The following is a 13,126-nucleotide window of genomic DNA, read 5'->3' on the forward strand; positions in this document are numbered from 1 at the left end:
TGCGCGACCCTTGATTAAATAATTTAATGCAGCAGTGCTGTCTTTTTCAAACATACCGACCCCCAATTCCTGTCCTTCTGCATGTAACCAATCGCCACACAATAAGCTCTTTAATAAATCTCAAACCATCTGTAAGCTTAGAACGCAGATTCTTCAAAACTTTTAAGGAACATTGAAATACCTTTGTAATATATGTTTAATTATTCTATCCATCTATCCATCCAGTCCCATCAAGCATACAGCGCAAGGCAGGAATAATCCCTGGACAGGGTGCCGGCTAATTGCTACCGATGCGCAATTGTGCCCCCACGTTTAATTATTAACAACATACATTATTTAAATTAAGTTAAAAATGTATCTGTATAATCTAATATACATACTTTAATGCATTTCATCTTAAAAATGATATAAAGTGCTCCAAGAAGGTAGCTCTTGGAAATCTAAATCGACTTAGAAGCAAGTCGTTATCATCTGTAAATACGTGCTCTCTTCTATTGAATTGAATTGAAATCCTTTATTGTTATTGTATGGTATAATGAGATTCAATATGCAAATCCTCCATAAACTTATATTCTATAAAATGATAAAAAAAATAATAATATGATAAAAAACAATGAAAAATATACAATCTGAAAGCATAAGTACAATATACATGTACATATAGTGCAGATGGTTCATAAAGTGGCTCAGGCTGTGCAATGTTACAGTTGAAGTGCAAGTTTACAGTGACATAATTGTAATTCTAAGTACAATCAGTTCTACCGGGAGCACTTGATGGACTGATTGAGTGCACTTATAGCTCTTGGAATGAAACTGTTTCTGAGCCTTCAGGTTTGTGCAGGAAAGGCTCTGAAGCATTTGCTGAATGGGAGAATTTCAAATACACTGTGCGCATGGTTGAGGCAGTGTGTGCTATAAATGTTCTCCAGGGTAGATGCTATATCCCTTTAATCCTCTGTGTTCTCGACACAGCCCGCTGTAAATCTTTCCAATCAGCTGCTGTACAGCTGTGATTCCACACTCAGATACAGTGGGTTAAAATACTCAGAGTGGTGCACTGAGCATAAAAACGCTAAAGCAGGTATGGTATTTGGAATAGTTTGGCAATTCTATGGACCATTATATTGTTACAGGTTGATTACAATCAGATGCCTTAAATTTATAAACAATATGTAGTTAATTTCAGAGTATTTAATAAACCCCGTCAGGGAGGTGAATCAAAAAAAGAAAGGGAAACCATGCAGGAACAGTAGCACTGCTTTTATGCCACCAGTTTGCAAAATGAAATGGAAACATTCGTACGCACAGAGTAATGCTTGACAATATTCATGGCTAGTTTAATTTTAATATATGTCGAAGTGAGCATGGAAAAAGGCGTACACAACATTTTTGTGTGTATGCACCATTTATACATCCTCATTGTTGAGCACCCAAGCAGCTGGACCAAGCCAAGGGGACGCCAACATAACACCTGGCAGATAGAAGATAATTTCTGAGAGGTAGGACTGGACTGCGTGTCTGCCTGGGAGGTTGCCAATCAGGATCCTGAGCTGTTTTGTCATATGGTGGGCATGGAAACACGCTATACTAGTGCATGCTCCCCAACCTGACCTGACCTCTTATAAGGTTCAGTTTGGGGTGAGTAATTTGTTGAATGTACAAAGGAATATAAACATATTAATTTTAATGTTGCTTAGCTATATCCATTCATCCATCCATTATCCAACCTGCCATATCCTAACTACAGGGTCACGGGGGTCTGCAGGAGCCAATCCCAGCCAACATAGGTCACAAGGCAGGAAACAAACCCAGGGCAGGGCGCCAGCCCACCACAGTGCTTATGTATAGTTTAAAGCAATTCAAATAACAATGATAATAATATGTTTTACTTATATAGCACCCTTCCCATGCTTAAAGTGCTTTCTACTAACAAATTGTATAAAATCCAACAATTAATGGATACTAATGTAAGTATGCTGTTATTTTATTGCAGTGGTATGATGCATGAGAGAATCATTCATGACAGCTTTTTTCACTAACACTGATATAGTTTGAACTCACAAGGACCATAAGTGAAGCAAGCCTACCAGCGTCGGCAAAACAAAACGATGATGACATCATGCAGGACACACATGAGCTATAGCACTCCTGTTCAGCTCCCCTATTCGTGCTTGAAAATCAACTTGTATGATTCATTGAAATGAGTCATTTGTGGGTTTCCCATCACCAATTTAGAGTCATAAGTGGACTGGGGTGGGAAACTGGAGTAACTAGAAAAAGTGACATGAACACAAGAAATCATTCACAGTCGTCAAAGATCTTTTCCCTATGCTGCCACTGAAACAAGTTATCCTTTAATAATAATGATAATGATCCATCCCTACATCCACTTTCAAAATTGCTGTGTGCAATAATACTACTATACTAATACTAACAATAATTAATATTAATGATATTAGTCGTCATGATGATGGTAAAGCTGTAGTGCAATGGTTACTTCTGCTGCCTCATTCGTGTAGTGTCAATTCTTTGAATATTGGTCTGGGCGCTGTCTGTGTGAATTTTGAATATTCTCTAGAGTTGCTGTGGGTTTTCGTTTGGGTATTATGATACCCTTTTCCCATCCCAAAAGATGTACAAGTCATTTTTATTAAGAACTCTACACTTGCCTTGTGCAATTAAGTGTCATTGTGTTTGAGTGTATTCTGTAATGAACCGATATGCTTTCCATTTTAGATTACTTCCTTGTTCCTAATGCTTCTTTCCCCAAAACCCTGATCTGGATTAAAGTGACTCAGTAATGAATGAATGGATGGATGAAAAATAATGACAATAATATAATAATTCTGAAAAAATGCAGTGAACACTTTGAAAAAGGTGTCTATATTAGATTGGTCATTTTTAGAATAGAATATAGGGTGGACAGTCTCAGTTACACTTACCTTGGATTGTTCAATTTGACATTTTAAACTCTTATTTGTTTTAAATCTTACCTATAAGTCAAAATATTCAGAGAAACTATAAAAAATAATGCAAATGTTTTAGGAAGTATGCTTGCAGTTTCTCAAGAAAAGGCTGCTCTCCGTCAAAGACCCTCCCTATCATAAAAAGATAACCGTTCTCCTTGCACATATAAAAAGAGTCTGTGGCTTTAGTCGTGGTCAGGGAGGAGAAATCCATTGCTGTGCTCTGCACACCCCATTCTGCTTTGCCATGGGGATGAAAGAATTAGCAGTATGGATTGTAAGGCTCTCGGTGGCATGTGCTTTGAGAGTGTCTCTGAAACCAGGTAAGTGACAACAACAGGAGGGCACATGAAACTCATTTATGGAACTTCTGGCAGAGGTTATGCATGCCAAATGGTCAAATTCAGTGCTGAAGTGTGTAATGAGACCCTTGTTGCAATGCATGACATTTTTATTCAATTAAATCTATAGAATATAGAAAGAAAAATGCTAAAGTAGGCATTTAATGATTTACCCATACCTGTATGATTTAAATGTCTGGATATTTAAATGTCTTGTTTCTCGCACTGCAGCAAGAGCTCCCAACCACAACAAGAGAATCTGTAGCACCTGGGGAAACAGCCACTTTAAGACCTTTGATGGAGATGTCTACCAGTTTACTAGCACCTGTGACTACAACTTTGCCTCTGACTGTCACAACTCACTTCCCAAGTTTTCTGTTCACATCCAGCGGGCAGATACAGAGGGCAAACTTCTCATTGAATCTGTGGTGATAACCATCAAAGATTATGTCATCTTCTTGACTAAGGACACTGCTGTTGTCAATGGGGAAATGTAAGTAATTTAAACATTTTATCTGAAAGGGGAAAAGTAACAGAGATTAAAAGTTGCTTCATTACTTCCATACTTTTATAAAGGTGGTTTTGTTAGAAAGTGAAATCTAAATAATACAGAAACAACTTTGTGCTGTCAGTGTGAATTAATTTGAAATCTGCACGCAGGCAGCTAATAATTGTATTGAACAGGCAAATGATTCATATATATGTCTTTAATATATTATCTTTTGTTTTTTCTGCTTTGCTTTACCTCAAGTGCTATATACAGTAGCCCCACGTTCTTTAGGTAGAGGTCTTGTGTGGCCATATATTGGACAAAACCCCCAGTCTAGCTCTTATTAGCCTCACTCTCTTTCTGCATAGAATGTCCTTGTCCAGGGCAGGATTCCCTACTCCATAATGCCACAGGAAAGCATAGCATACTAAGTCTCATCTCTTTTACACTTGTACTGGTGAACCTGCCTGTCTTCTTTCCAGATCAGCACATGTGCGGAGAGTATCAGCCTCCAGCAGACCCTCAGTTTCCACACTTATTTGTACAATTAACTCTTAGTGTTTTATCATGGGGTCTTTCTCAGTTATGTGCCTTCTATACAGAAGAATTTAAAAAAAAATAAACTGAGATTCAAAAATGTTTATTCCCTTTAAATAAGAGGCAAACCACAGTTATGTTTTCAACATAGTATGCAAAAGATCTCAGCATTGAATGCATATAAACATTTTCAAACCTACTTAATCTAATTCAGGGTCTCCTATTCTGGCATTCCTGGGCACAGAGCAGGATACAGACCTTGACAGGACACATACACACACACGCACATGCACACATGAACAAACCTTCCCTCACTCTCACTAGTGCCAATTTAGAGTTTCCAGTTAAGCTGATTCACAAAGCTTTGGGAGATGGGCAGAAAAACAGACAGTTCACAGAAAGGTCATGGACAACGAATGAGCACAAGACTAAGATATGGGATTCTGTCAGCATTTAATAATCAATAGTGTGCAATGTGAACACTAACGTGGACCATTATGTGGTACTGTTTGAGATCTCTTTTCAAGTTTAAAAGTTTGTTCTCTATTTACAAATGTTATAGTTTTGTGATACACTTACCTGGGATAAAAATAAATGGCAAAATAAAAACAATTGAAAGAAACACCTAAAACAAAGTACACAGAGTGTAATACAGTAACAGTAACCAAGTGAGTCTAACAATACAGGAATTTTAATATTCATTCTGACCAAGAAAGCAACTTGCATGCTTACTTTGTTAATGTTGTACCGCTGTCACTCTTTCTCTGAGCATTTTTCTTGTGCCAGAGGCTATTCTTCTAAGGAAGGGAGATGTTTCAACCCTCTCTGACTTTGTTGGTGTCTCCCAAAATTATTTTTGCTTCATTAGAAACTGTGCAGACTACAAGGCCATAGTACCCCTATCATACCCCGACTCCTCAGCAATCTTTAGTGTTACTTTATCTTTTAACCTGGAAATTCTGTTAAAAGGTAAGCATTTAGGAAAGGGCCCTGACATAAGTGGCAACAGGGCACACATCCTGTTGGTATCTTCCCTTTGTGTACATTGTCAGAACAAATTTATGGTCTCAAGAGCCCATCTAGTTATCAAACACACCATAAAGCACATACAATGAACACTGACTTAAAACCATGCAACTGTCTACAATCTACTTAGGGCAGAAATCAGGGATTTCTTTTCCTGCTTCAATGTAAGAAACTCTGCTCTTCATTCTATGGTTACACAAGTAAACCCCGCGATTCGCTAGCGAATCGGAAATCCAAGAGTGGCAATCAGTTTCTGTTCCGTCTGATATGTGAATGGATGACATATCATGGAGGGCGCGTGCGTCTGGGGAAATGTCATTTAATCCAATAGGCATATCTGTACTAAAGCGGTTTCGTTTTGTGGAGACGTGAGTCTGTTGCCTTCGCTGACACCGACTGCTTGAACAGGTTGTGTTGTTTGGGGGCCACCTACTGACTCTGGGAGGCTGCTGCGTCTGACTGTGAGGCGAGCGCCACAGCGGAATATGCAACTCGGTGGGAAGCCGCTGCGTGAAGACATATAATGGAGGGTATATGCGGTGATGTGGGCGGTCGCGTCCGGGCGGCCGTACAACCTGGCATGCACGCTTTACCTGAGGTGTAGTTCACAGGTCGTAGTCTCGTTTCTGTGTTTTCTTTGGTTTGAGCCGTGATTCCTTTCGCAAGCGTGTTGTAGGCGCGCGCGTTGTCACAGCATGGACCTTTGGATTGAGCCTTGACTCTTTTCGCAAGCGCGTTGTAGGCGCGTGCATTGTCACAATTGGTTTGAGCCGTGACTCCTTTTGCAAGCGCATTGTAGGCACGCATGCGCGCGTGACATCCAGTTTCCAATCTTCTCGTTTCTGTGTTTTCGGTGCAGTGCAGCAGTGTGCGTGCGCCTCGATGTGCCCAGCGCCCTGCGTCCATGCCCGGTTTACAACCTTCGGTTAGTAGGATGGATTCCATCACTCTGCTAAGTTCCTGGTGATATCCCTTTTCTGGTCTGAATTCCTATTTTGGATTTCAGATTACTTCATAGCCTATTAAAGTTTCGCCTATAAGTCGTGAAAAAAAATAGTGAAAATCAGAATACACCACTTTCTGTTATTTATTTTTTTAATATATTAATATGGGCAAAACAAGTTGATATTAATTAACAGATTAACAAACAGACAATAGTAATAAGACAAATTACACCTAATATCTCTTAGGTTTTCTTAGTGCATGCCCCCAGCCATCACTGTTTGTGGGGTAGTTGGTCAGATTATCCATATACCATACATTGTGACTCATTTATTAAACAAGCCCCTCTGTTATTTTTTATTTATTATTTTTATTTTATATATCTCTTAATGATGGCTTTTCTTTCTACTTTCATTTGTGCTCTTCACCTGACTCATCTCTCAACCTCAAATGAGAAAGATTTGGCATTATATTCCATGTTTGTGCTACTTTTTGGTGTCACAAATATGCTCTGAGAGCCCTGAGGCCATCCTCCTAGAGAGCCCCCTAGAGGCCACAGGTCATCCTGCACCCCTGAGCCTGCGCTGTTATTTAAAGGAACGAGCTACACCCTGGTGCTCACTGTTGTCTAGTGTTTAAAATTCCTGCCTTCCATTCTGGTGGACTAGACTTTACTATCTTTACATATGTTGGATAAATTGTTTTGCACAATTGCTTTGCACACTTGTTTATCACTGTGTTTGCCACAAATAAAATAAAAAAAAATAAGGAAATGAGATATTGCAACAATTTAGTTATTAGCTAACCCTAAATGATCTCCTCCTATTTACAAGATTTCTTACTAGATGTTCCTCTCCTCTCCTCCCTCTCTGGAGAACTTTCAATATTTTACTTATCGTACCCCATTGCTATCCTCCTACATTTGTTTCCTTTAATCAGTGTATACAAGGATAATCACTATAAATAAGCTTCAATTTACTGGTTGTTGCTCCTTCGCTAGGCCTGGCATGTCAATGAATTCTACCACTATTTTTTTCTGTGAAATGATGTAAAACACACAGAGTGCCTCAAAACATTGGGGAAAAGTTTGCTAAAAAGAAAGATAAACAACCCTTAGTATAATAACCATAAATGAGCACTTCTTGATTGCCTCTGGGAGCAGCATGGTGGCACAGCAGTTGCTTCCACTGCCTCATAGATCCAGCTTCCTAGGTTTGAATCCTTCATTTTAACCCAATGTCAACTTCAACTTCAAAGATGTGTATATTAGGTTAATAGGCAGATCCAATTTGTGTGTACATGTGTGTAGATTGGGCGTGCAGTGGGTGTCAAAAGAAGGGGGTCAATACAATACAGTACAGTACAGTACACAGAACAATTTCATAGTAAGAAATAAAAAATATAAATTTTAGAAGTACAGAGCAGAATTTAACAGTAGATGATATATCCCATAATAAGATTTGTATTTGTATAGAGTCCTGGAGACCTCATCCTTCAAGCTGCCTCCCCCATTTGGCCATTCCACAGCTGAAACAGTGCTGGGCCAGCCAATCCGATGAAAGGACCCCTCTCTCCCACGATTCCTGCGATCCTCCATCTGGGATGACTTTTCCTTAGGCAGGCAAAACAACTTGGCAGGTGGGCCGTGGCACCAAGTGCCAACTTAAAGCCGACGGTCTCTTAGTGATTCAGCTGAACGCGGAAAGCACTTAAGTTACTTCAAAAAACGGAGAAGATGACATCACCACTAAACGTAAGTTCTATCTGCTCTCTGCCTGTTGAGGGCATGTTTATATGTTGTGTGTCTTGCAGCATGTACAGTTCAGGTTTTCCGGCCGACAGTGAAGACAGCTTCACCTGCCAAAAGTGTTTAGTTAATTTAGAGTTGGTCGGGAAAATACGTGAATTGGAAGACCGCGTTAGGAATCTGATAGCGATTAGGCAAAGCAAAAATTGGATGGACTCGGTTTGTTTAGACAATTCGGCAACTTCTGATTCGGCTTCAGTCTCCCCAGGTCCCACTGTAGTCAGTGTGCGGCCGAAGTCAGCAGCACCAATTCAGCCACAGGGCGAGTGGGTAACAGTAAGACGGGGGTCTAAGAATCCAAAATGTAGTCCCCCGGCACCCAGGTCACCAATTTGGACCCAGAACAGATTCTCAGCACTCCGCAGCGTGCCTGTGGAAACTGAGAATAAGAAAGTGCTCATAATTGGTGATTCCATAGTGAGGAATGTTAGAATTCCAAACTATGTTAAACCAGCAGTTCATGTTAAGTGCCTCACAGGGGCACAGGGGCCTTGCATTTGCCTTCTTATCCAATGTGTTCTGTTAACCTGTTCATTTTACAATTTGTATTGTAAATATTCATGCTGTTATAAGTGACTATAATAATATCCCATACTAATCATATGACTATTCTAATTTTGAGTCCTCTCACAAGTCACTACTTATTAAAATAATCTTCTTTCTTACAGTAACGTGTGATGTTCTTCTCATCATTTCATTAATGCTTTTATTATTACTAAATTTTTGAAAGCATTATTTGCTAGTTTATTATAATTCAGCTTTAGTCTGTTATAAGTAAACATATTTGTTAACTAACTGTATTTCATTCAATGCCCACAATTTGTAAATGTTGCTTCAGGGAAGTTGTAGAGTGTTTTTCTTTTCTCACTTTCATTGGTATTTTTGTTTTAGCCAAGAAATGTCCATTCAACATGATCTATGAAGAGAGCCGTTCTCCATGTTTGGATACCTGTTCTAATCAGGATGCCAGCAAACTGTGTGAAGAACATGCTATGGGCGGCTGCTTTTGCCCCCCAGGTATTCATTTAAATTCTGTGCTATGTTTGGGCCCAGCTCAGTCACTATCATAGTTATTACCCTCTAACTCTTTAAATACATATGTGCCACGGTAAAATAAAAGGAAAATGTTGGGGTCACTAATGCAATATGATGGTTCAAAATTTTTCCAAGAATGTTGGTATAAAAGAATAATGCTCAGTTTGATCTAAATGACCCACCTCACTGATCTGGACTAAACAGTTTTGATTCTTGATGGTTGGATAGATGGATGGGTGTACTGAGTTGGCTTTTTTAGGTACACATTCCCATTCCATTTAATTGAGTTCTGATATGTGCAGTGCTGCTTAAACACAAACTAATAGATCATGTGTGTACAACAGAGGGGGAAAATTGGCAAAACTGAAGATTTAAAATGCTTTGAATGCCAGAAATCATTGACTAACATGAGTGTATCAAGGATAGCTAAATCAGTGTTATGGGTGTATTGAGATTTGGGTACCTTCTAGAAAATATAAAGCCAACAGTGGTCTAGTGGTTGGAAACAGACAACTAAAGAAGAATTCCAAAAGAGGCTAGCAAATTTTATGCAAAGTTGTCTTAAACCAAAGAGTTATCAATAACTTGTCATTCTTCGTCAAGAATGGAGTATGGCAGATCTTCCTATTAAGTTCTACTCCAATTAGAGGAGAAACAAGGAAATGTGGGTTTAGTAGGAACAAAAACAACTCAACAGTTTTTCCCTTTTATCCTAAATTAGCAAAATACCCGCGCTTCGCAGCGGAGAAGTAGTGTGTTAAAGAGGTTATGTAAACATATATATACATATACATATATACATATATATACATATCTACATATACACATATCAGCATATATATACACATACATATGCACACATACATACACACACACATATACATATATACATATACACATACATACATACACATACATATATATATATATACACACATACATACATACATACATACACACATATATATATACACATACAGACACATATATATACATATACATATTTACATATCTACATATATATACACACATATATATATACATATCTACATATATATACACATATATATACATATCTACATATATATGTTAAGGATCTGGTTTTTTGTGAAGCTGCCTTTACACAGTCTCTCCGCTGTTTTATAAACGAACGCCATATAAGGCCGTCCTTTCTCCTTGCTTAGCGGTTCTGTATTCTTTTATTGTTCATTTATTACGATTGTTATAGTTATTGTGTAGCTATTTGAGACTCACTTTTCTGTTCAGGTACCCATTTCCTTTATGTAGTCTGTGGATTCTCTGCTATTTTTTGTTCATTTATTACGATTATAGTTATTTATTGATTCCCTTCTTTAGCTGACTGCCTACTCATATAAGGCGCTCTGCTGTTTTTTTGTGAAGCAGCCTTTACACAGCTTTTCCGCTGTTTTATAAACGAACGCCATATAAGGTCTTCCTTTTTCCTTGCTTCGCCAAGGAAGCAGCCTTTTTATTTAATCCACGGGTTCTCCGCTGTTTTTTTGTTCGTTTATTACGATTGTTATAGTTCTCTTTGTATACCACGTTGTCAGTTCAGCACTCCGGTTGTAATATGACCAAGTTGTGCAAGCTTACTGTTGAGAATGCAACGTATAGTTGTACAGGAGAAAAGCAATCTTGCCAAACTTAATTTAAACTTACGGTTTACACCGTGCTTTGTTTCCGCCTTAGCTGCACTTATAAATATGCTTGTATGCGTCACTCGCTCGCTTCTTATTGTTTCGCTGCCTTCTCAATTGTGTAATGAATGTTTTCTTCAGCGCTCTTCCTTGTTTTCTACGTACTGCGTTCACAGTCAGTTCACGTGATTATGTGGGAGGCGTGATGACGCGATACGCAACTCCGCCTCCTACGGCCAGCGAGCTGCAGTCCATTACAGTATATGGACAAAAAAGAGGTTCCAGTTATAACCGTTACGCTTTGAATTTCGAAATGAAACCTGCCTAACTTTTGTAAGTAAGCTGTAAGGAATGAGCCTGCCAAATTTCAGCCTTACACCTACACGGCAAGTTGGAGAATTAGTGATGAGTCAGTCAGTCAGTCAGTCAGTGAGGGCTTTGCCTTTTATTAGTATAGATAACAAGTGGTCATTTGCTCATTTTCTTAGATGGGAGGAAAATGATATGATGAAAACCACATGTCAGGTGTCAACAAGGAAGACTGGTAGGGGTACTGTAATGGTGTAGGTTGACATTTCATTTCAGACATTAGGTCTTTTGATACAAGGACAGAAACATATGATTATCATGGAAGATCTGTATATTTTTGCAATATCAGATGAATCTTTTTTCTGGTGGAAGTATACATGCTGTTTGTGCAGATTAGCATTTTCAGTTGGAATGTCATAAATCTGGGAAACTCTCACAACAATTTCATAAACATGACTGAAAATCGTCTGTATCAAGGAGACCATTCAAGAAATAAAAATAAAAAGCAAACTGCATAAACAGGAATAGAAGTGCACAATTAGAATTAACTAATGACACTGCATTGATCTAGTGGCAGGAAGAATCAGAAACAGTCTCCAGAGTACTTCAGCAATGCTAATTAAAGCAAGTGGAGCCTGCAATCTAATTAGAGGTCTCACCCTGCCTCCATGTAAAACCAATCAAAAAATTAATGATATAATTCACAGGAGATAAGGGGAACATAAATAAACTAATTGATTAACTACAAGAAGATGGTAACAACACAAGACACATTATAAAGAAAGGGTACAGTGTAATTTTTGACATCATCATTCATTTATTCTAGGATTGGAGCAACTGTGGATTATGTAACTTGCTTGCAGTCACATAGTTTATGGGAGGTTTTTTCTGCAAAAGTCATTTGCAAATTCATTTTCAAAGTATACAAGCAAGAATGCTGAAAAAATAAAACAAAATATAAGATAACAGCATTTGCAATTGCATTTTCAGCCTGAAGAGCAATGAAGCTGCAAAAATGGAAAATAAAATGCAAATATGCACTGGTACCACCTACTGCCCATTGAATCTTCATTTTCCACTGTGTATTTTCATTTTCAATTTCTCAACATGAAAATAGCGTGGGTCATGAAGCAGGGCTTAGACCTCGATTTCCCACAATTCTTTGTCATTTGTAGATTCAGCAGTATGGGCTGCAGTTACACTCTGTTGACTTCGATCGATAGAATGCTTCTCAGTTCGACTCTGTTTTAGTCACGTGATTTTGATCTTTTCATTTCCATACTCTGAACTTCACAGCGAAAATATCTCACAAAATCTGAAGACCATGCATAATTGTAGTTCTGAAGTATTTAATGTGCTATTTAATTACAATATTTAACATGGCAACAATTAGAAATGTATTATCTCATAATTTACATTTATTTACAATGAAGTGGAAACGGGACACATTGTTAAAAAGTTGAGTCTCATTAAGTGTGCACCTCAACTTTTAGCTTGCAGTACAGAGTTTAAAACGAGCAAAGGTGTTTAAATAAGCATGTGGTATGAGTATCATATTAAACATTTCAGTTGTTTTTAATGTCTATTTTGTGTTTTATTGTCTTAAAGCTAATCTTCTTATGTTGTTTTATATTTATATTTTTCTCCAAAAGAAAAAATATTTACTTACTTTTGCCCATTGTTCAGAGAATGCATTGTACCGTGAAGCCTGTACAGCTATTTGTAATATATGTGAATTAAGAGTGTTGTTTCAAACCTAACAAGGATAACTCTTGGGGTATGTGTGCGTTGGGATTGTGCAGGTATGTGCGAGTTGGTGAGTGACAAAAATGCACTTTGCCTCAGATGGCATCATTCCACACACTGGCCCTGTTCATGGACACAGAAAGCAGAAATGTTTAGAATTGAGCCATGAGACCTGAACGTTTAAATCCAGCTCCTTATTGTAGATGGGTGCAGTTGCAGACCTTCAGTAGCTCTGCTGGACAGCCAATTGGATTGCAGTTTTTTGTCAC

At 38.3% G+C, this 13,126-nt stretch overlaps 1 protein-coding gene across 1 annotated transcript in view; it reads left to right on the plus strand.

Moving 5' to 3' along the window:
• Positions 1-3,213: 3,213 nt before the first annotated feature.
• The window catches only part of LOC114645307 (mucin-2-like), a 32,564-nt gene continuing 22,651 nt past the window's right edge, over positions 3,214-13,126 (plus strand). Inside the window, exons 1-4 of the mRNA XM_051922500.1 lie at positions 3,214-3,289; positions 3,539-3,800; positions 5,203-5,303; positions 9,001-9,126. Coding sequence (XP_051778460.1) covers positions 3,214-3,289; positions 3,539-3,800; positions 5,203-5,303; positions 9,001-9,126 — 565 coding nt within the window. The remainder of the gene's footprint in view (positions 3,290-3,538; positions 3,801-5,202; positions 5,304-9,000; positions 9,127-13,126) is intronic.

This window comes from Erpetoichthys calabaricus, chromosome 2 (genome assembly GCF_900747795.2).
Source record: "Erpetoichthys calabaricus chromosome 2, fErpCal1.3, whole genome shotgun sequence".
Lineage (NCBI taxonomy): Eukaryota > Metazoa > Chordata > Cladistia > Polypteriformes > Polypteridae > Erpetoichthys > Erpetoichthys calabaricus.